This window comes from Ranitomeya variabilis, chromosome 7 (genome assembly GCF_051348905.1).
Source record: "Ranitomeya variabilis isolate aRanVar5 chromosome 7, aRanVar5.hap1, whole genome shotgun sequence".
NCBI lineage: Eukaryota > Metazoa > Chordata > Amphibia > Anura > Dendrobatidae > Ranitomeya > Ranitomeya variabilis.
In genome coordinates this window covers 219,874,320-219,899,835 of record NC_135238.1, presented here as the reverse complement: position 1 = coordinate 219,899,835, position 25,516 = coordinate 219,874,320, and the positions used below count along the sequence as shown (strand labels likewise).

At 42.9% G+C, this 25,516-nt stretch overlaps 1 protein-coding gene across 1 annotated transcript in view; it reads right to left on the bottom strand.

Moving 5' to 3' along the window:
• The window catches only part of CACNB4 (calcium voltage-gated channel auxiliary subunit beta 4), a 104,014-nt gene extending 79,233 nt beyond the window's left edge, over window positions 1–24,781 (bottom strand). Inside the window, exons 1-2 of the mRNA XM_077272956.1 lie at window positions 24,384–24,781; window positions 23,549–23,632 (exon numbers count right to left, since the gene is read on the bottom strand). Coding sequence (XP_077129071.1) covers window positions 23,549–23,632; window positions 24,384–24,422 — 123 coding nt within the window. The 5' untranslated portion in view covers window positions 24,423–24,781. The remainder of the gene's footprint in view (window positions 1–23,548; window positions 23,633–24,383) is intronic.
• Window positions 24,782–25,516: the final 735 nt, after the last annotated feature.

Here is a 25,516-nt window from a genome sequence, read left to right as displayed (position 1 = left end):
ACAACTGTTGGGGTGAGGATTCTGAGAAACGTCAGGAGTTAGGACTCCACTGGCTCCAGGCTTTCATCTTCCAGAACCTTTGCAGCACACAATCCAGGGGACACTGAATACATTAAAACAGTCAAACGTTTACTGAGCAGCTTACAGTCATTACAATGGAGCATGTAGGATATGGTACAAAAGGTTACAGTCTTTCCCACAGGTAGTGGACATAACTTTAGCCCTAGTTCTTGGTATGGGTAGAGCATTCCTCTGCTAACTCCTCTATCACTAGGAATTGTTCACCTTTCATATCTCAGACATGATTAAGATCTTCTAGATCAAAACGTGTCGTTCTTTCCACTTGTCTGCATCCACTTTGTGCAAGGATCTGCACTATTTTATATTTTATATGGATCAATGAAGACTTTTTCGAAATTTTTAAGGAGCTGGAATTCGCGCTTTTCTTCTCATCCTCCATTACTACACGTCTGGGTCAGGACGAAGTTTCTGCGCTCCGTTGGTCTGTCGGTGAGCTGGCTTTGGCTCTTGTAGCCTATTTTTTCTTTATCATTTATACAGTAGCATTGATGTCTTCATGGAGGGGATGGCAGCTGGTCCATCCTTTTACATTTCGCCCTCCTTTAATAATGGTCATCCTCGACCATCCAGAAAACCTGCACGACACCAATGCATAAAACAAACAAAAAATAAATTAATAAATTATTTGCTTCTCCACTAGGTTGGGACCCAGAACCAAATGTCCATGCCCATATTTAACAGAGGCCCACAGGCCAACACAGCAAGAACTCTTCCTGTCCAAGGGCACAGTCCTCAATGTTCCTGGCCTGACTGGACCATCAGGTCATCCATCCCCCCTCCCCCAAACATAGGTCCTTACGACTAGGACACAGTCCATGTGAGGTACAGTCTCTTGTTCCCCATCAGTCCATAGGATAGGGACACAGTCCATATAGAACAAATTCCATAGGGGCATTGGGACAAAGTCCCCTACTGGTTGGGCAAGGTCCCCCAGAGAAGAGTATAGAACCCTATCGCAGTGCAAAGTCCTTCAACCAGCAGGGGGATAATAAGCAAGGAACAGATCAAACCTTCAACCGTCTGTGGCCAGCAACAAAGAGTCTTGAACAGATGGGTCCTAGATCCACAGAAACTTTCGTCCTCCGGGAGTTCCAAACTGCTCCAGACAAATTTGCAAAGAGCACAATGTTTACTTGAACATCAGACTCAGTTTTACTCACCGCTCCGCTGTCTCTCCTCTAAGGGACCCAATAACCTTCATTACCAGATCACCCGACTGCACTTCACCATCAGGCCATAGGCGTGTAAGTCTCCAGACCCCGACATCGCTTGTGACAGGAACTGACACCTCACATGATGATGCCTTCTCACTCGGTATCAGAGTCCCACCAGACAGGGAAGCGATCACTTCCTCCATGAAGTCATCCTTCAGCCTCTGTCTCACGAGAGACATCAACTTCCACAGCTGACAACGGTCTCTTTCCCCATCAAGATTGTCCAGCTGAGACCAGACCACCAAAGCAATTAACTTCTCGTGTGGCAAGAGGTGCATACCCCAAGTTGAGGTTAACCTCCAGCATTTGGGACTGCGGGGTCTCTGAGTACTTGAGTATTGCGGGCCAGAATCCAGGCTGTCGTCCATGACTCCAGCTCAGCCTCCGCCCTTTCTAGCAGGCCACCTGGTCTTATCTTCTATCTCCAGCAGCTGGCGCACTCGTCCTCCATCAGCCTTCTCCTCAGCTGATTCATACTGGGCCAACGTCAGTTGCCGCTCTGCCATTACTTCATGCTGCTGTTCTCCCAAAACCTTACAACTCTCAAATGGAGTTGTCTCTTCTGGCTCCTGAGGCCCATCATAGCCCCGCTTTTTCACTGGGTGGCGTCTGCCCTGACTCATAGCTTGGTTTGTCAGCCTTATCAATACCCGTTCGTGCCTCCTCCAGAACAATCTGGTAGATATGGAATTTAAGGCCCACCAGTACCATCTGTGTGGCCTCTCCACGGCCTCATTACCCTGCATTTCGGGCCTTTGTTGCCGCTGTGGGTTTCGATCCAGATTGTGTCCTCCTGTACAATCTCCTTGCACTGGTCCGCTGACCCCTTTACCTCATGGCTGATATTGACTTGCTTAACCTGCCTCTTGATCAGCATCAGGCATCTTCATCAGAGCTCCTCTCATAAGCTCCTTCCTTAATACGCGCTTCAGAGAAAATGGTGGCATCCGCTCACTTCCTGTGGGTTTGACTCCAGCTCTACCTGGGTTGAACTTTTGGGGAGACCTTCACGTCATGCTTCACTCTCGGCAACTTTGCTTTTGGCCACGCCTCCTGCATCCGCCATCTTCCACCCAATGGGCCCCGCCTCGCACTGTTGCGCCTTCTTTAAGTATGCATCTCCCACTCTGGACTGGAAAATGGCTGCAGGGCACATCCTTCTTCTGGCTGACATCCTTAGGGGCTAGACACATTTTTGCGCTCTCAGGGCCATCCACACCCACAATAGGCAGTCCTTCTTCTTCTTTACCGCCACAATCTTGGAGTCCATGCTTCTGGCCTCCAACTTGGCCTGCATGTATTCCATCTACGTCATGGGTCTGCTCTACCCAGCTTTCTTCATGTGAGGAACTCATAGGTATCCACTGGCTTCAGGCTTTCATCTTCCAGAACCTTCGCAGCACACAATCCAGGGGACACTGATTACGTTGAAACAGTACCATTTTAACTGAGCAGCTTACAGTCATTACACTGGAGCATGTAGGATAGGGCACAACAGTCTGAGAGTTTGAGTCCATCTTTCCCTGCAGCTTCACAGGCTTAGTGAACCCAAAGGTCCATCTTGAGGTCCCCAGGCCGACAGACAGATTTGCACGGCAGGGTTCTATGGCAATCCACTGGACCGAGTAACAGGGTCATGTTGGCCCTAGCAGCCCACTGCTTATAACAACTGGCTATCACTTCACCACATATTCTCTAACTAAACTCTGCTTCCTGTTTCTCACAATAACCAAAGATTCACAAACCTCCTACTACAATGAGCTGGCCTTAACTCTCACACTGTCTCTGTGCCTGCTGTGTTGCTGGCAAGACTTCACCTACATTCTAGATAGTGCCAACTTGTGATAGCTAGTACTGCAGCCTACAGGGAAATTAACACTTGCTATCATAAGGATACATATCAGGAACAAAACATTATTCACATCCTACAAATTCTATACCACAGTAGAACTGATCTCTTCAGGGGGGAACACGGCAGCTGGTCCATCCTCTTACAGTGCTGAAAGTTGCCCTGAAAGGTCTGTATGTAGGAGTTGGCCAAAATCCTTGCTGCAGTGTGTGCAAACTTGGTCAAGAGCTACAGGAAACGCCAGACCTCTGTAATTGCAATCAAAGGTTTCTGTACCAAATATTAAGTTCTATAAAAACAACTGAGTGGCGCCTAGTATTAAAGGGTTACTATTATTGCTGCAAATACAACAGTTACCACCATTAACTGTATAATGAGAAAAAATCAACCTAGAAAATGGATATAAAATATCCGTATTCGCGCTAATAGAACCCTAGTGTTAAAATGTACATAAGTGGATAAATAAATGCCAAAAGATACCGCCTGAGATGGATTTATAACCAAAGATCACACCTCTCCATGCAGGTGAAAGGAATGGTCAGATAATAGATGAAGTATTTCTAAATATGTTGAATAACACCAGCAATCTTACCTAGAAGAAGCGTTCATAATCACAGGCAAGATGCTTGATTGCAGGCTTTTTTTCCCCACGCTGGATAAGGTGCTTGGTTGAATAAGGTGCTTGCAGGTTGTGTTCTCCAGCGGCGGCTATTGGCGTGACACTGAAGATAATGGTGACTGGTTCTTACTCATATACGCCAGCTGCCTCGGCCGATAGCAGCGTGGCGTTAAGAGGAGCTCGCACTGGTAGCGACGTATACTCTTACGTGCAAGCCGGTGTCCTTTCAAGTGCGCAAAGTGAAAGCGGCGCCGAGAAAGGACCTGCGTGCCGGTGTGAGTGACGTGTCCGCCCACGTGACTAAGAGTGCGCTACGGATGGCGGTAGGGACCACAAAAGTCAACGCGTTTCGGAGACGTCTGTCTCCTTCCTCAGGAATGGGGAAATATTAAGTTCTGTTTTTCTAGTGTAGCAAATACTTATTTTCATGCCATAAAATGCAAACTAATTATTTTGCAGGTGAAGTGTACCTATTCTAAAAATTACAGATTTCTCCATTTATTGCAGGTGGGAAAACTTGCAAAAATCGACAGTGTATCAAATACTTATTTTACCCACTGTAACTAATCTTTGTGTGCACAGCTGCACTGAAAGATGCACAGCTCAATAATTTACTATACAGACAAAAGTATTGGGACATCTCCAAGATCTTTTCTGACCTCCCTTCCTACATCCATAGACATTAATATGGAGTCGGCCCTCCTGCAGATAAAACAGCTTCTGCTCTTTAGGGAAGGCTTTCTACAAGATTTTGGAGGCGTCTGTGGGAATTTTTGCCACTTTATCCAGAAGATCATTTGTTGCGTCAGACACTGATGTTGGGGAGAGGTCGGACTCGGTCTCAGTTCTAGTCCATCCCAAAGGTATTGGATGGTGTCGAGGTCCAGGCTCTGAGCTCTTTGCCAAACTCTGTACCTCAGTCCGGCCTCCAAGGATGCAGGATGAGATAACTTTTTACTGTAGCCAAAAGATCTCACCCCAGGGTGACCATGGTCGGTTCAGCAAGCTCACCAGGTCCATCTAAGTGACTGACCTCTTCCCCCCAGAAGAAGATGAAGGTCGCCGGCTTTTCCTCCCATCCACTTTAGTAACGAGCAGAGATTCCTTCACAAGTTATTTTTAGCCTTCATATGCATAAATAAGCGGCACTATAACGAGTCCTGATAAACCTTGAATAGAAATATCAGATCCATCTAATGAAATGTCACTCTCACAATTACAATTTGCTGAACCTATTTCTGTGACTTTTGCGGTGACGTATTTAATGCTGTCTGTTTTGCCATCACTGCCATTTGGAAAGTTAATTTTAGAAGCTGCAGACGGCCAAAAATTGAACCACGCACTGTTATTACAGTAGGCAAACGATTCCTGAAGAATCATGGGTGCAAGGAAGAAGACCATGAAAAACCGGATGTGAAGGAACACTAGTAAAGATTGTCAGACCAAGTCTACAAACCTATGACATGAATAAAGAGTGAATTAAACCTACAACATAATGCAATGAATAAAGAGTGTTAAAAAGGGGCACCACACCAAAAAACAGCCACTGATAAAATGAAAACTGTAGAGTCCAGAGGAGATTTTTCACTCTGGGCCTTAATCCAATTCTCACAAAACTGCCCAAGTTTATATATATATATATATATATATATATATATATATATATATATATATATATATAAACATACATATATATATATATATATATACATACATATAAATAGTTCTCCCTAAATAAGTTACCCAATCATAAGCCGGTAGCAACACCCTAGAGAAAGAAGAAGCCCATACCGTTTTTTAGTTTTCACTGGAGGCGTGTACTTCTTCTCCCTCTATAAGTTACCCAATAGTAAGCAGGCAGCAAGATCCTAGAGAATACGCCCCCAGTTCGTTTTCACTGGAGGCGTGTACTTCTTCTCCCTATATAAGTTACCCAATCGTAAGCAGGCAGCAAGATCCTAGAGAATACGCCCCCAGTTCGTTTTCACTGGAGGTATGTACTTCTTCTCCCTATTTAAATTACCCAATAATAAGCTGGCAGCAAAACCCTTGAGAGGACATGCCCACACCATAGCTTAGGTTTCTTAGTTTGTGAGATGTAAGAACACATCGCTGATCTCCTGGTCTCACCTCATGCAGGATTAGACAGTGTTGGGTATCGCTCACAGATGATTCATGCCTTTCTGATAAGGTCTCTGTGGGAAAAGGGACAGCACAACTGAGTTTAGCTGTGTCACATTGCAAACTCTTCTATCAGCTCTGCTGCACTTGCTCTCCATATCACTTCCTGTCCGGAGGTGAGAGCTCAGATTGTAGGCTCACAATGAACAATGCCATAGATCCCGACCAGATAAGCTAATACACTATACAATGAAATTCATAATTGTACCCATAGACCAGGAATGGAATATACATTTTACCTGATACATAACAATACACGTGTGTTAGTCTATTTTATATCTGCCATTCTGTACAGGAACCAGGATGCTCATGATGTAAAATGCAAAGGTGGTCATGTATAAGTGTAAATGTATTTTTATTTTAGTATATTTTATTAGGTAGGATGATTCATGAACAGAATGCCAGAAGTAAAGAAAACTGACACGCATATATTGCAGTGTATTAGTGAACATTTTAATTCCTTTCAGGGTCTATTGGTACAACTGAGTTTTATATGTGTGGTTATCTGTGCTCTACACCCAGCACTGTCTAATCGTGCAGGAGGTGAGACCAGGAGGCCAGCTTTGTGTCATTACATCTCACACACTGAGAAACATAAGCTATGGTGGGGGCGTGTTCTCTCTCTAGGATGTTGTCCTCTGCTTGTGATTGGGTAACTTATATAGGGAGAAGAAGTACACGCCCCCAATAAAAACTAACAACACCCACTTGCATATTTTTTTTTAAAGTTAACTCATTAGGTGCCAATACTTTGATTGCTAATATCTCCGCAACAGAGAGGCAAAATTAAACAAAAAAAAAAGGACGCCCACAATTTATTTCACTCTGCAGTTCTATTAGATCATGTGCACAGATCAACGAGAAAGAGTTCGTTCTCTAGCAGAACCTATTGGAAGTATATATCCCTTAATTAAATGTCCGATCCTTTAAAGCGGTTTTCCAGTTTTGGCTGCAGTTTTTTTTTTTATAACTGTTTTTAGCACCCTTCCTAGTCTGCCACTGCTCCTGGCGTTTGTGTTATTGTCTGCAGCACTGAGGTTATAACAACAGTGCTGCAACCAATCACTGAGCTCAGTGGTTCCGCCAGAGCTGACGGCATGAGCCGATAGCTGATTGGCTGCAGAGTTTTCAAGTGGGTACTGTCGGGCATAAGAAGAGGGGTGTCCACAAGTAGCACTGCACCTAACCCAGACATTCCTCCGCTGCCTTTCTTTCTGCAGCTCTGATGATGGAGACGCTCTCCTCCGTCACATTCTCCCTTTTTAATTTTTTCTCCTGCATGCCCGCACACTGTTTGCAAATCATCAGCCTACTTTACATACAGGGCACCTTAGCAATTACCCACAGGACAGACCGCACGATGCTCAGCAGCGACTGGCACCCTTGTCTGCGGGTTTACCATAATAATGAATGGCACTGGCTGCCCAGCTCTCCACGGTGGTCAGTGAGATCTGCAGATCCCCGTGGAGCAGACTGTACATTAGATCTTATCACTGTGCATACTGGTAAAGAAGATAAAGATGGGGGTCCCAATAATTCCAATATTGGGGTCTGGGTACCTTGTGTGAATAGGACGGTATTGCACAGGCTCAATCATCTCTCCATGCACTGTCTATGGGAGTCAGGGCCCTGCATGTGCACTACCACTCCTACAGACCCCATAGAAGTGAATGGAGCAGTGCTACAATATATGCATTAGCCTTACATTCCAGAAACCTAGTTCAAGGGAACAGGGGAGAGGTCCAACTGTTTGGACACCACACAACTCATACATTTACCTCCATACTGTAGATACGTCATAAATGTTGTCTGGGTTTCCAAACCCCTCTGAGACCTTCAGAAAAACTTGCTAGATTATGAAATTCTTTCTACAGCCACTAGGGGGAGCTCTCTGTGCTTTATTACTGGAGTTGTACAAATCCCTCCACAGTGAGCTCCCCCTAGTGGCAGTTGCAGGCAAAACAAGTTGTATCATGTAACTTTGGCTGTGATTCTGAACAATGTATCCGAAAATAGAATTAAATCATAGTTTAGGCCACCTTTCGTTAACCCTGCACCAATTTTAGTCCGAAATGCACTTCTTTATAAGAGGCTCAGGCTCTGTCCGCCATGCTTTACACTACAGCTATGCTTTAATCCCAATGACTTGTTTGTTGTTTTTTTTAAAGCAGCACAAGCTGACACAGGGCCTCAATGGTACAGTTATCTGCAGCGTAGTTGGAACAGTTGCCACTAAAGCTGCTGCTCATGGAGAACTCACAACCCCCGATGCTGCCTAACCGAACATCGCCACTGTATATGGAAGCACAAAAACTCATCGGGATAACGGCAGATAACTGTAGTCGGTATATAGGGGAGACCTATAAACTGCAGAATATGTTAACGCCATATAAATAAAAATTATTATGAAACCTAATAATCAATGTCTGGCGCAGCTGAAAAGCTGTACACTACTGCCACCTGGTGGTGAAGAGCTAAACATAGATTACACATAAAATATAGGATTGATAGTGGACGTTTTGTGCACACCTGTCCATTTACGTTACTTTTTTATTTTGTTTTTTAAAGCAAATTTCATTAAAGGTAATTTTAATAAATTTGATTATTTATAGTCAGTGGAAAGATGGATGAAACCAAATGTGAAACATGTTAAAATGACATATGAAGGATTTCCAGCAGGGTTGGCGTAACTATAATAGGTGCAGAGATTGCAATCGCACCATGGCCCTAGGGGCTAACCTTAAAACCAGGACTTGTCATACTGTGAGGCGAGGGTCCCTGCCTTAGGAAAAGAAATTAAGATAACATCGGTGGGGATCCAATATTGCAGATATCACTCTGATTACACACTCATCAGAGTGTGATCCGATTTTCTCAGATGAGGAAAAGATGGAGAACAAAATGTTTCCATCTTCTCCATTGTGTCAGTTATGGAAATGGGACTGCACTCTGATGTCATCCAAGTGCAGTCTGATTTCCACGCACTCATTGACTTGACGGTCTGCGCCTGTCCTAGTCAGCATGTGCGGCGTTGGAAAATAGCCCTGAACTATAGCATGTGCATGTCTCAGAGTACTGTCTTGTCTATCAGCTTCTGCACTGGCAGATATTGAGAAGGCGGATTTGCAAATTTCACACGAATGGTGAAAAAAAAAATATTTTTTTTTGAAGACAACAACCTGACAGAATGTGGGCAGAACTTCCCGATCTATTACACTCGGAGAAATGTTCTTTGTACTTTGCGGAGTTTAGTAGAGAGGTTGAGTCATCCCTGTCCCCCACACGATCGTCTTCGTGGCACACACACCGATCTGCATGATGACTATTATACTTGGAAGTAGGAGTCCGCACGTGAACCATTTACCAAAGTTCTGCTTTCTTAAATGCATCTTCAAAAAAAAATAAATAAATAAGAGGGCGGAGAGAATCAGAGCAGAAACAAAGACAATCAAAGTTATTGGGGGCCGCCGAGAAAATAATTTGGTGTCGGCTTTCCCACCAGACATAATGCACGGATAAGTGAAATGGTCAGCATACTCTGCACAAATCATTATTGTAAAATAACTTTTGCCCTTTCTCCACTTATGAGCCACGTCTTCTCCGCACAGGTTTCCCAGAGCTCATCACTCACTCTAGGATCCTGCTAAAATCCACAAGATGGACTTTCAGAGGACTAAGGGGTCAGACTCCATGCTGCCGATGGAGAAGGGAAAGGAGGGAGCAGCCGCAGAGATATACGAATATATGGAAAAAAAAGGGAAAAAAAAGAAGGGACTGTGCTACAAAAGGCAAAATAGTGCACTGGTAGGCGTATGCGATACACGCACCTTCCCGTTGTAACCTTAGGTATTAGTAGGGATGGCAGCCAGGCTTCTTGAAAGGATCAGTTGTGAAATTGATACCCTGAGAAAAATCGATATATTTCTTGCAGAAATCCGCCAAAGTAATAAGGAAAATTACCAGTAAGTGCACTGGAGAGTGTCAAAGCACTTCCTGCTCTCCAGCCCTTCCTCCTTATTCGAGTCCCTGCAGCTGCATGTTTTGTGGATTTTCGACAGCCACAAAACATGCTGGGATTGCCTGCTGGAAGAAAACTAACTTTTTTCCTCCTAGGAGCCGCCAGCTTTCAGTCGTAGAGCGTGCATGGGGCACTGCTCACAACACCACTCTACAGTATATTGTGACCGGTGGCTGGAAGAACTTTGACAGTCGCTTCTACAGCACATCTGTGCAGAGCGAACTGTCAATCAAAGTGCTGGAGCAACAGACACAGCTCATGATTTAGGAAGTGATGTGGTCGGTGACTGTAGTCGCTCTGCACTCCCCTATGACTGACTGAAAGCCGCGGTAGTTCTTGGGAGGAATAAAGCTTATTTTCTCCTGGTAGCCGCACTTCCAGTAAGGCAGCCCCATAGAATTGTAACACTATTTACCAACAAATGAATCCTTTATAGGTAAATAGAATTTTCCAAGGTGACAGGTTCCCATTAGAGGAAACTTAGTGCGGCTCTATGCAGACAAGGCTGCCCTGTTCCACATCCTTTGTTTGTCTTATCAAATTCTTTGCCGACTGTATCCAAATGGCGATTACAGGGATCACCCCCAACAGTATCGGACAAGGAAGAGGTCATTTACTCACTGCGTATGGACGAGGTTACTATGGTCTCTGCTGATCAGTGATTAGAGACTGCACTCGTGAAGATCTACGAGAAGTTTGGGTAAGGGTCCAGGGCTAAAGTCAACTGCAAAAAGTCAAAGGTTATGCTTTTCAGGGAATTGCAGCTATCTTCATCTCCACCCTTCCCATTCAACAGCCAGTCTTCATCAAGATCCTGGGGAGTCAAGTTCAGGTAGAAATGTGCAGTTCCACACACTTGGGATAAATGCTAGGTCAAAGTCAACCATGGTGGAGCCTTAGACAACTCATCACTGAGGGCAAAGCACTAGTTATGTGTTACGAAGTTCTGCTTCTGCTCCAGTAAACCAGTGACGGCCCCCTGTTGCCGCCATTCGCACAGCCATCACCTGCACTGTGCTTTGTGCGAGGATCCAAAATAGAGAGAAGTGGACTATCACGTCCCACAACGGTTACTTGGAAATTCCAGAAATCCCAACCCCGCTGCTGACCTCTTCTGTGTGTCTGTTCACTGGAGTCAGGCTTTTTGGGCAAGACTATGCCCCGTTCCTTACTCCTATGGCGAAGGCTTGGCTAAGACAAGTGGGGAAGCTTCCCTTTAACAACTGGCACACTCTCTGGTTCTAAAGGGATGTTGTCAAATTGCAAAAATTCAAATTTTAATATGGAAAAACAAGAAAAATACCAAAAATAGATCCCATATGATTATGTACAGTACTTGGGCCTATATAAGACCTACCAAGACACACGGGTCTTTGTATTAAGACTTTCTAGCTGCTCCAAAGTTCTGTCTGCTACCTGCTCTTGGTCTTCCAGAACTTCTGAAGAATGTCTACCTGTAGATTCCAGAACGTCTCCTCTCAGCCCGCAGCTTCCAGGACATTTATTAACTTTTCACAGTCTTCAATTACCTCTGCTATGTGTACAACCGCCATTTCCATGAAGTCTCCTGTGGCTTCCAGGACCTCTGCTACCTGTTTCTGGTCTTGCAGGACCTCTGCTACATGTCCACCTGCTGTTTCCAGGACGTCTCCTACCTGCCTGTGGTTTCCAGGACCTCTGCTACCGGTTTTCAGTCTACTGGTCCCATATCTCTGCCATCTGTTTCCCACATGCTTCAGATGCCTGCCGTAGTTACGTCCATGGCCTGCTTGCCCACCAAGACCATGAGCTTTGAGGATCCACTTCACTTAGTGAGCCTAACAATTTGCTTGTTGCACGTAGGAATGTTAGTAAAGCATTTGTATGTTCTCCCCATGTTTGCGTGGGTTTCCTCCGGGTTCTCCGGTTTCCTCCCACACTCCAAAGACATGCTGATAGGGAATCTAGATTGTGAGCCCCAATGGGGATAGTGGTGATTAGGTCTGCAAAGCGCTGTGGAATTAATGGCGCTATATGAGAGTACAATAAATAAAGAATTGTAGTATGATGTGCTGCGGTGTATCTGGTTCTATAGAGGACGTTATTATTTATTGTGTGCTGTGTTGCTGTATATTATATATTTGTCAATGATTGATTTATTTTAAAAAAAACAACAAAAACATTTTTTGTCAAAATATAAGTGTGTGTTTCAAGGACAACCTATTGATATCAAAGGTAACCATGTAATGCTCCATCTCCCCTGCGGGGGCACTGCAGGGAAGAACCCAAGTTTCACACAGGCTACAGCTTATCTGTACAGAGACAAAACCTAATATCGCAATACAACATAACAAAAAAAAAAGTTTTGTGCAAGGCGGAGAAACCCTTTAAAGTCTTTACCGAATGCTCCTTTCTTCCAGCGTCTGCTAGACACAAGAATTTCCGAGCAAAAAGGAATTCTTCGTATTAATGTGACACATGAGGGATGATATCAGGAGGACGTACGACAAGGGCTGACCTACTTACTTCCCCAGCCTAATATCCTGGTAATTGGTTACGTTCCCAAATGAAATTCTGATTGAAATTCTATACGCCAGATGAAAGCGAGATAATGTCCCCACATCAATTCCCCGTCCGCGGCTTCCTGCCTCCAACTTTTTTAAAGCGACATTTAAATATTAGAGAACATTTCATGGTGTCAGGATTTGTACAAAGCTGAAATTATAGATTTGTAATGTGCATGAAGAAGTTAAAGGGGAACTCTAATAAGAAAGTGCACGGGACGAAAACTTGTTTTCAGGATATGTAGCGCGGCTGCGGCGCTGTAGGGGCGATAGGGTGGTTTCCTTACATATTGCTAACTGCAGAATGAGTTAACTGAGAATCTGTCAGTGAGCTGGTTCAGACAAGGACTTAGTTTGTGCCTACTTTATCCATTCCGCCCCCCTCACTACCACAAGGTCTGTCATCATAAATCTGCACAGAGTGATAAGAGGTACAACTATTAGATCGAGTTCACTGATGGATTCTTAGATGACTCAATCTGCAGCCAGCAATAGATTGTACAACACAGAGGGTATAGAATGCAAACTGTGCAATATTTGTAATAAAACCCAATTGCAAAAGTGATTTTTAGTCCAAAATATATGGATTTAAAGGGGTTGTCAGGTCAAAATCGATAAGTCTGCACTCTTTCTTTTTCTAATCCTGCACACCCCCTTTAAGGATTAGCACTGGCAAGTCTAGCAAATTGAACTTTTTTTTTGTTCCACAGCTTTAACATGTTTCAATGGAAAGTCTAGAAAATGCCTAGTGTGAAGTGCTAAATATAGCAGCAAACGTGTGAAATGCGATTTAAATAGAAAAGTACATGATCCGCGGAGAAAAAAAATAAAAAAATAAAATAAAGATGGTGGGAACCGACATCATCATCATCTTCAGAGATTTGTTAATACAAGTACATGAATATAAAAGATGAGGAATTGGACCAGGAAAGGCGAAAAATGCTAGAAAGGGGTCCGCATTTCTGAGGAGGGGGGACCAATTAACATGTTTCGGAAAGTTGATTTTGTTTCTCTAAGAGGATTCAGATTTTAAAGGGATTTATGGTTTACAAAACTGATTTTCAATGTAGTTACCAACAGCGTTCTTCACTCTGGAGGACCAATGCCTTGTAATACCAAGTTTCTCCTCTGGGTGTGCTGCAGTATAAAAACACACCTGCTATTGAATCGATCTTCAGAGTACAGTTGATCGCTGAGGCTCCCTCCTATCCGGTGAATATGTAAGCTCGCCATTTGTCACACCACTTCTGCAGGCGACTGAGTAGAGCAAGAAAGAGACAAAGAAAAACGGAGGCCACACCAATGGCATACGGGAAATCTACACTTATGGTCAAATTAAATAAAAAAAATTAAATCAAGAAAAGCAAATTAAAAGCAAAAAAATCTATCATAGGCACAGAAACAATACTGATGCGTTTTGAGTCCGGCTGACACTAAGGCTATGTGCACACGTTCAGGAATGTCTGCAGAATTTTCCTGAACAAAACCGCACTTTTTCTGCAGGAAATCTGCTCGCGTTTTTTTCAGGAGCTTCCCAATGCAATAATATAGCGGGGAAAAAAACGCAGCATGTGTACAAAAACTGAGGAATGCATTAAAATGATGGGATGCTTACTGTAAGCGGTTTTAGGCGGAAATGGCCGAAAAAACGAGAAAAAAAAAACCGCAAAAAATCCTGAACGTGTGCACATAGCCTTAATCATAGTTTTATGGTGTTGTGTTTAAGGAAGAAGGTCCTGGCAGTGTAGTACATAGATCTCTCCTGTTCACATAGTCCAAATAACGCAACATGAATTGTTCTGTTCTAATCTCCCGCAACCATGACATTTGATGACTTTTTAGGGCCCGATTAATTATTACATTTTATACTTTTTTTTTTTTTGCAAACTTTAGAACAAAATCTAAAATTACTTTTATCTTTAACTTTTTTTGTGCCTTTTTAGAACAAAAAAAAAAGTTGCTTGTTTCATTGCATAGTCGCAAAATTTGCAACAAAAATTAAGAGGGTGAAGGATTGGGGCACATTTGCACAAAAATGTTGCAATTGATAAATCGTCTGCAAACATCTGGAAAACAAAAAAAGCATGCCCACATGGGGGAACATAAAGAAAAAAGAAGCCACTATAAAAATATAATAGAATTTGAGAAAGGCGCAAATTTAAAGAAAAATTTGTCACAAATCGAAAACAGTCTACAAAAATAAAGCACAACAGAAACTAGACTAAAAATAAGGCACAAACGCAATAATGAATCGGACCCAAAAATAAAGAGCATTTTTTTGTTTTGCTCAAATCTCATGAACCACGTGCGCCATTTTAAGGATTGGAGCGCAAAACGGAAAAAATAAACAAACAAAAGTGAGGTAGAAAAACCATAAATGATGACTGGGCCCTTACTGTGCGGAGAGCAGCTGTCGCTTTCCTTCCCTCTCCCAGCAGTCAGCAGTTTCCCAGTGTATCTATTAGCCAAGTGCAGGCAGTCACGCAAATCAAATTCTTAGAAATGCTCCCAGTAAAGGAGAAAGGAAAAATATACGTGAATTTGATATGTCATAAAGTCTCACAGGGGTTCTCTAAGATTGTGGGGGAAAAAACAGTTTTTAGAAACAGCGCCACTTTTGTCCATGGCTATGTCTGGTATTGCTACTCAATCCTATTCAAGTAAATTGCACTGAACTACAATACCAGTCACAGTCTAAGACCACGGTCACTATGTTACATCAGTATTTGTAAGCCAAAACCAGGAGTGGGACAATCAGAGGGAACGTATAATAAAAACACGTCACCACTTCTGCATTTATCACCCTCTCCTGATTTTGGCTTACAAATACTGATGTGAAATACTGACCAAATACTGAACACGTGAACGTAGCCTAAGAGTGCCACTGTTTCTGGAAAGAGGCAGCCAGGGCCGGCTCCAGGTTTTCATTGGCCCCAGGCAAAAGTCTCATTGGATCCCTTTAACACATACCATGATTCATGATGCACAGATATGGCAGAGAAATATAGGTATAGTACAATGCCGAAGATTTCACTTACTACTTACACGACATGAGTGATATCTATTGCAAATTCTACAGCAGCTCAGAAACCGAACAGTATAGTCCTCCATACAGTATAATGGGCCCCATATATTGCTCCATACAGTATAATGGGCCCCATATATTGCTCCATACAGTATAATGGGCCCCATATATTGCTCCATACAGTATAATGGGCCCCATATATTGCTCCACAGTATAATGGGCCCCATATATTGCTCCATACAGTATAATGGGCCCCATATATTGCTCCATACAGTATAATGGGCCCCATATATTGCTCCATACAGTATAATGGGCCCCATATATTGCTCCATACAGTATAATGGGCCCCATATATTGCTCCATACAGTATAATGGGCCCCATATATTGCTCCATACAGTATAATAAGCCACATATATTGCTCCATACAGTATAATGGGCCCCATATAGTGCTCCATAGAGTATAATGGGCCCCATATAGTGCTCCATACAGTATAATGGTCCCCATATATTGCTCCATACAGTATAATGGGCCCCATATATTGCTCCATACAGTATAATAAGCCCCATAAATTGCTCCACACAGTATAATTGGCCCCATACGGTGCTCCATGCAGTATAATAGGCCCCGTATAGTGCTCCATACAGTATAATGGGCCCCATATATTGCTCCATACGGTATAATGGGCCCCATATATTGCTCCATAAAGTATAATGGGCCCCATATAGTGCTCCATACAGTATAATGGGCCCCATATAGTGCTCCATACAGTATAATAAGCCCCATATATTGCTCCATACAGTATAATGGGCCCCATATAGTGCTCCATAAAGTATAATGGGCCCCACATATTGCTCCATACAGTATAAGCCCCATATATTGCTCCATACAGTATAATGGGCCCCATATAGTGCTACATTCAGTATAACAGGCCTTATATATTGCTCCATACAGGATAATGGGCCCCATACAGTGCTACATACAGAATAATAGGCCCCATATATTGTGCCATACAGTATAATGGCCCCATATATATTTCGCCATACAGTATAATGGGCTCAAATAGTGCTCTATCCAGTATAATGGGCCCTATATAATGCTCCATACAGTATAATGGGCCCCATACAGTATAATACCCCATGCAGTATAATGGGCCCCATATAATGCTCAATACAGTATAATGGGCCCTATATAATGCTCCATACAGTATAATGGGCCCCATATATTGCTACATACAGTATAATGGGCCCCAATATAATGCTCAGTGCAGTATAATGGGCCCCATATATTGCTACATACAGTATAAAGGGCCCCATATAATGCTCAATGCAGTATAATGGGCCCCCATATATTGCTCCATACAGTAACAGTATAATGGGCCACATATATTGCTACAAACAGTATAATGGGCCCCATATAATGCTCAATGCAGTATAATGGGCCCCATATAATGCTCAATGCAGTATAATGGACCCCATATAATGCTCCATATACTATAATGGCCCCAAATAGTGCTCCATGCAGTATAATGGGACCCATATAAAGCTCCATTCATGAAAAATAAATAATCAAATACTCACCTCTTCCCATTCCCTGCTGCTCTTCCTATCACACCCTTCGCAGAATACATGGCTCCTGTCTAATATAAATATGTGTCTCTCTGTTGTACCTATAAAAGGTTTGACAAACAGGAGGGCAAGAGCAGAGAGAAAAAGATCCAACCCCGCTTTATGTTGAGACAAAGACCCATCCTCACTTGATAAAGAAAGACCAGCACCATTTTCTTTGGAGAGACAAATACCCATCTGCTCTTCCTGTAAAAATACAAACACCCAACCCCACTTCCTGTAGAGACAAAGATCTGCTCCCATTTTCTTTAGAGCGGCAAAGACCCGTCCTCACTTCCTGTAAAGCAGCAAAGACCTGTCCTCAGTTCCTGTAAAGCAGCAAAGACCTGTCCTCACTTCCTGTAAAGCAGCAAATACCTGTCCTCACTTCCTGTAAAGCAGCAAAGACCTGTCCTCACTTCCTGTAAAGCAGCAAAGACCTGTCCTCACTTCCTGTAAAGCAGCAAAGACCTGTCCTCACTTCCTGTAAAGCAGCAAAGACTTGTCCTCACTTCCTGTAAAGCAGCAAAGACCTGTCCTCACTTCCTGTAAAGCAGCAAAGACCTGTCCTCACTTCCTGTAAAGCAGCAAAGACATGTCCTCACTTCCTGTAGAGCAAAGACCTGTCCTCACTTCCTGTAAAGCAGCAAAGACCCGTCCTCGCTTCCTGTATAGCAGCAAAGACTTGTCCTCACTTCCTGTAGAGTCAAAGACCTGCCCCCCTTCCAATAGAGCAGCAAAGACCTGTCCTCACTTCCTGTAGAGACAAAAACCCACCCACCTCTTCCTGTAAAAATATAAACACCCACCCCCACTTCCTGTAGAGTGGCAAAGACCCGCCCTCACTTCCTGTAAAGCTACAAAGACCTGCCTCATTTCCCGTAGAAAGACAAAGACATGCCCAAACATCTTATAAAGAGACATAGACTCACCTTCACTACCTGTAATCCGTCTTGGTGTCTGTGCTGCTGGAGATGGATTACACTTGACAACAGGCAGTGGAGAGCAAGTAACACAGAAGGGAGGCATTGAGTGTCCATCAAATAGGACCAAATTTCCGGGGGGGGGGGCGGGGGTAAAATAACAATTTAAAAAAAAAATTATAAAAAAAATATATAATTTGTAGGTTGTGTATTATCTATCAAGTGAGATCACATCTGAGAGTACAGAGAACATTTAATACAATCACTTTTTACATAAAAATTACAAAGTGTTAAAATGAGAACATTATTAGACACATGGAGATTACTGGAGAGACTGGCCTTAATGGTTCTCCAAAATAATCCATTAAGGCAAAATAGAATTTAAGAAAATCTGAACGTTACTTAATTGTCACTCTGACCACAGCGTGCAATGACTTGTCGATACCCCCCCCCCCTTATTCTATAAAGATTGTGACATCATGGAGGATAAGTGACAATGCACTCGCTTGTGTATATGCTGTATATGTCCTTGGACAAAAACACTCTAGAGGTTATTTAATCAATCCACCACGGTTTCCTTACCTGACACAATTATATTTCTCAGGTTCCAGCTGGCTTGTTAGTGATCGCTCGCACCATACAAGCACCACGACCAATGTCAGAAAATAAGAAGCTGGTGTAAGCTATTTTTTAATAGGCGTTAAATGTAAAAGGAGTTCTTCAAGATAACTTCCAATACAAAATATATATATAAAAAAAAAAATAAGTCCAGAATATAAAAACATCTAACAATAACCGCTACAATGGACACCATAAAGAAATTGAAGCACCATTTATTTTGTCGCTGCACTTCTCCCAAAAAAACAATAACAATTGAAAAAAGTTGTATGCCTCCCAAAATCATACCATTAAAAATATATATATATATATAAAAAAAAACACCAACTTTTCAAAAAGTTTCAAAGTGCTATTTTATTACAACCAGAATGTCATTTGTGATTCATAATGTGGTTTCTTTTTTTTTTTTTTTTTTTTTATCTTGGAGGAAGTTCCCAAGAATGTAAGAAGGTCATAGTATCCCCATAGTGCAGTTCTCTGTTCAGAATACATCCCGAGGTCCCGGTACTGCAAAGCAGCAATAAGAAATGGAGGCCTTCCACAATGCCACTAGTCAGTGAACCATGCACCGCCATTCATTTATCAACCCTGGGGTGGGAGAAGTGCAATGCAGCAAGGATGACACATGGGAAGGATGTGCACCATATTCGGTATTATTCTACATGGCAAAAAGGGGTATGCAGAACTAGAAAAATGTCTGCTCCAAAAAACAAACCAGCACCTCTCCTGTGCATAGGCTTTGCCTGGTATTGCAGCTGTCAAGTAAATGTTACTGAGCAGATATAGGTTTCTCCAAGGAATATTTAACTCCACGATGACCAATGACAAAAATATAAGAGCGCTCATGTGAACTAGCACATTCACCTGCGACCATCTTAATACTTCCTATCTCCTGCGGGGGCGCTGTAGGGAAATGAAACACTAATTTCCAGGCTCAATCACAGATTACATCGGATTGCTGGAGAGCCTAGCAGTGGGACATCTTCCACAGCTTCTAGTCTGGTGGCAATTCTAACGAAAGAGGATTCTGACCTCGAAAGAACCGCGGTTATTTTGAAATTCGAGCAGAGCCACATGGCCGGGAGCATCGTTGTGCAGGGAAAACTGAAGGGATGAGGTGCTAAATTGCATCCCCTTCACTATCTGGCATCAGTTGGGAGTCACAGAAGTTGGACCCTCAATGATCATGAAGTTGTGGATATCGTAGTATCCTCCCCTAAATTTATTAGATGGGATCATCGCTTTAACCTGAAAAGTGGTAATGCTCAGCGCAGTATCATATAATAATGGACAGTACTGACGATCTCCTGTCTCGTATTCTACATGTCCCAGTGAGACTAAAGATCCCCGATATAAAGGAGAAGGGTCGTGTCCATCGAGCTGAAGAAGCGCTGTCCACAGGGCTCTATTCAGATAAAGCGGTTTGTAGGTTCTCGTTCCTATCATGATTCTGTCTAGCGCATATATAGCATGAAGTATTGGTCCTCCCATCTTTAACACGATGTTCAGGTTTTTCTTACATTCCCATTGTCCCCAGAGTATATCATCCAGCCCCATTGCCCCCAGTGTATAACCACTGGCCACGCCATGCCTTTACATGTGGCACAACGGGTGGGGCTAACAAGCTCACCGATACCGGCATGGTCCTGTATTAGGAGCCACCGGGGTAACAGGTCCGTTCATGACATTTCTTCTCTTCTAAGTCTTCTCCCATCACCCGTGAGTGATATTATTGAGAAGTGGAAGAAACCGCATCAACTCAGCCACGAAATGGAGACCCCGTAACGTTACAGAGTGCCAAGTGCTAAGGAGCAGAGGACAGAAAAGTAACCACCGCTCTATTGACTCCATGACTGTCATAACACCAAAACCAGATCTCCTCTGGTATCAGCACAAACACTGCGCCCCCAACTGGAGCTTCATGCAGCCGTACATCACCAAGCACAATGCCGAGCGTCGGATGGAGTGGTGTAAAGCCGCCACCACTGGACTCCTGGAGGAGACGTGTTGTGTGCAGTGACTGATCACAATTCTCAACCTGCGTATGATGGAGGAGTCTGTGTTTGGTGATTCCAGGAATACATTACCCGCCTGACTGCATTGTGACGCTGTACAGATGGTGGAGGAGGATAATGCTATAGGCATGTTTTTCAGGCGATGGCCTCGGCCTCTTAGCTCCGGTGAAGTGAAATCTCAATGTTTCAGCACAAGACATTGCGCCCCAAAGCCGGAAGCTACAATTTTTCCATAGTTTGGGGAAGGCGCTTTCCTGTTCCCCATGACTGTGCCCAGTGCACAAGCTCTATAAAGACATGGGTGGGGTAGTTTGGTGTGAAGAACATGACCGGACGCACAGAACACCGAACTTAGCCCCATCCAACACCTGAACTAGACCGCAGACTGTGAGCTCGATCTCTCTCCAACATCAGGGTCTGACACCACTAATGAGGTTTTAGATGAATGGGCAAAACTTCCCACTGACCGACTTCTGCCACAGCGGTAAGGCTCGTTACAGGGGAGAGCAATGATACTTTGCACTGAGTGGAGCACCTATGTGAGCAGAACATAAGCGAACAGTACATAGGAAGGTTTCCATTTACTGACAGCAAGCAGAAATCTTGAAAGCAGCGAGTAATTGAAACACAAAGATGTTTAACATTAGGTGCTAAAACTCCCTAAGAGTAGACACTAATCTATCATTTTATATTTACTATTAGTATAACTAAATAATTTTGGATCCTCTTTTGTCTTCTGTATTTATAAAAATTAATTACACCCACAGGAAGCATCATTTTTTGTGAACTTTCTGCCCTCGTTCCCACAACAAATTAAAATTGCTTTTGGTGCTCGCACCGGTCTGATATGTCGAGGAACTGTCTTGATTCTCATACACTAAGTTACCAGCCATTATTTTTGAGTAAGCAGCTCATCAGCATCCTGCCAGCACTATAGGAGCAGGAAACTCCTTACCCTCACTTCCCAGCATGCATTGCTTCTCCTGTCCTGAATCAAAATCTCGTCTATTTTTTTTTAGGGCTGTTTGAGTTTTGACAGACAGAAGGACATGGACACAGAGACAAAGACTAAGCCCCTCTTCTTGAAATCAGTCTCAGCATCTCTGCTGCTAGTGATGGATTACACTTGACAACAGGCAGGAAACACCGAATGGCTGGAGTAACACCACACATTTTAATTTCCTATCATATTATCTATAAAATGAGTCCAAGATGTCCGAAAGTACAAGACGCACGTAATTTCTCACTTTGTACAAAGGTCAGACTCATTTTTCATGTCTCAGAAAGTAAGTCAATGCCACATCTACGGTATAAATTATTCCCATGCTCTTGAGAATATATAAGCCGTGTACATGCCCCCGTCTCATTAACATGCTGTCATTATAACCCAAGCTCACAATATCAGTAGGACGTACGACTTATGCTGCAGTAGCACAAAGTGCAATGATAAAAAGCCAATTAAAATGTTATACAACATACAAAAATCAAAACTCACAGTATTGGCCACACGCTCGATTCTGTTTTAGGTTTTTCGACCTCTACTGGGAAAAAAAAAAACAACACTGCAGGGCATACTTTTTGTTATTTTTTTTTGCAGGATTCCTCAGAACTAAAAAGTCCACTACGCTTTTCTATATGTAGAAAAAAAAAAGGATACGATCTTTAGGCCTTAATCAGGTGACATGCCCATGGCGACGTTTGGCGCCCATACCGGGAGCTTCACGGCACAAACTTTAAATATGTTCATGTAACAAGCTGTGAATGTAGCCTAATTCTGCACAGTAGCTCTCGTTACGCCAGCAATGTTTGCAAAAAAGAAGCTCTTCCTAATTTGTAACTGGAAAAAGTTAGAACCATATGTCAGCCATTTTGGAGGATTTAAGAAGTTCTCTTTAGTCACTCAGTCACCCAAGCTAAACACCATGTCTCCTTGCCTCCTTCCCCAACTTTGACCTCACTTATCTACAGAATGTCACTTAAAGGGGTAATCTGGCTCCAATGACGTAACTGTCTACCATGCACGAGGAGCATGTATCACCTACCGGTCTTACTCTAATAAATAGGATAGGTGCAATCTGCCACTCGAACACAAACCAGAAGATATCGGTCATGAAAAAAAAAAAAGGGGAAAAAAAAAAAGTCCAGCTCCTAAAATTCCAAAGTCAAGACATGATCAGAGCAACGTGTGTCAAATGCTCACAGGCGCTCTTTATCTGAGCTGAAAAGCGTTGCTCTGATCAGGTCTTTCTGGGTTTTTTATGCCTGTTACACACGTGTGGTCACACGCTCCCGTGGCCCTGCACGCCCAAGAGCCAATTAAGTGAGCTGGATTCATCCATTTTCCTATGCAGAAGATATCTGTAACCGTGACATCACTGACCCCACTCACATCCAATGCGTAAGTGAGCGAAGCTGGATTACTCCTTCGAAGTAAAGTTTAAGACAATATATCAATTCGCTCGATGCCTCCTGCTCAACAATATACTACCTCTAGATCCTGATGACAGCAGGGTTACTGGAAACTTTTATGGAACAGTCAACAAAATCACATTTTTTATGCCATCTTGTTGGATTAGTGCATATAAGGAGGTCAATGATGTGAGTACTGGGGGAGGGGGCCAAGATCACATTGACTTTATCACTTGTTATGGGTGGTAAGAACACGTGCACATGGTATACAATATTGGCTAAGCTCCGGATCATGGAGAGGAGATGAAATTGCAAACAAGTATAAACTGAAGACTAAACCACCTAGGGCTCATGTTGTAGATCTCAAATACAGAGGCACATACATTAATTTCGGAAATACAGTCAATTATGTATTGATTAACAGTAATAATACAATTATCATCTTACCTGTCTGAGGATGAAGCTTGTAGAGGTGGTACTTCCATCTGACCTCTTCAGTCTACTTCTTCTAGAAGCGGTTCCTCTCGATACCTCAACAACAATGGGAAAATTCCCTAAGTACAATGAAGACCTGACCTCTAGCTCTAGCTACATGACTTGCATTAGGATCTCAGAGACTCTAGATTTCCAAGTAATTAGACCCAAGATAATTCCAAAACTAAGAAAAGCTTCAATGGCATGACATACCATCTCCTAACGAATACTTACTGTGTGTTTTAGTCACTCCACATAAGAACATTTAAAAACTAAGTAGACCTCTGAGAGATCGAGAAGACCTTCTGTGACATAACAGAGTATCTCCTCTAAAAATATCTATCCAAAAACCACTCTACAGAAGAACATTTAAAAACTAAGTAGACCTCTGAGAGATCGAGAACTTCGAGACAAGGCATGGTATCTTCTAACAAATATTTATCCTACATCCATCCTACAGAAAAAGATTCAAAAACTAGGAAGTCTTCCAAGAGATCTAGTAGATCTTCTGGGACATGATATAGTATCTTCCAACTAATACCTATCCTATAGCCATAGAAGAGAAAACTATTTGTAAACTAGGAAGACCTTTGAGAGATCTAGTAGACATTCTGTGACAAGACATAGTATCTCCTAATAATTATCCTACAATCACATTATAGAAGTACACAGTCAGCCTACAGATACCATCTCTATGGTATTTCTTCCATCTGGCTCTCTGCCCTCGTTATAGACCAAGGGGTCAACCTGACAAGGGACAACCTGAGACTGATGCTAGTTGTACCTAGAAGATTGGAGAGTGCAGTACCTCAGTTATTCCATTTTTTGGGTAGGAATTCCTAGACATGTCTACAAGAACATGTCCTCACAGCAGGGGCGAAGGAAGATACGCTCATCAGTGCTCTTGGACAAGGTCCTACTAGCTCTTCACAGTCAACATCATTTCTTCTTTTTCGATACAGCCGACATCTTCAGCACCACAGCTTCAAGCCCAGCATCCGAGAGAAGAGAATTGAATGCTAACCCTTGCTGGATCGCTGATGCTTCAGCAAAGTCTGTTCATCTCAGAATCAAGTCCACAGTCCATCTAGTCATAGATATTCACCCTCCTTCTTCATAAAGGGTTCTCGCCAGCTATGACCTACCTCTCAAGGTCTTCCAGAAAGAGTGAGCTGGACTGGCAGTCTTGAAATGTAGATTTAACACAAGACTGTGATAGGCTGCTGATTTTTCCAAGACCTGCCTTAACCGAGGAGATGTGAATTAACCTGTGATGACCCAGAGGAGATGTTTTGCGTTCTTATTTTTAGAGGGGAATTGCAAGACTTCTCCAATCTTCTTATCTCGGTGCTGTTTACATTGCTCTATTCATGATTTTTAATGAACATTCCAGTTCTCTGGGAGCTTGGTGGACAATTTTAGAAACTACTAGCAGTTGATTTGCAGAAAGCATTGCCATATGTCTCTGCATGCATCAGTGCTGTACTTTCTTGAGGATAGTCTGTGCGGATCTCTAACTGCAGCCTTCTCTGTGTAGCGGGGAGTCTTGTTCTTTCCAAAACCTCTTGAAATCCTTAACACTGCACCAAGTTTAGCAGAGCTTTGGGAGGCAGCCGGATAATTGCTACCTTGATGTTCTTCCTCTGTCACTGTTCCTAGAGAATATTTCATTTCCAACCATCCTATTCATCGTAAGTAGGATGATTTTACTTATTTCTTCTCATTCGTGGAAACTTAAAGGAGCAGCAAGACCGCTTCTAAAAACAGCTGCAATTATGATGTACATGCGGTTAGATCAATGGAGAAGAGATTTTTTTTTTTGGAGTCTCCCTTTAAAGTGGCTGATAAAAGAGAACAATAGACTGAATTTATAAAAAGGAAAAACGAATGAGAATTTGGGTTTAGTGCCTCTTTCAGCTTCGTATGCCTAGTTTTCATAGA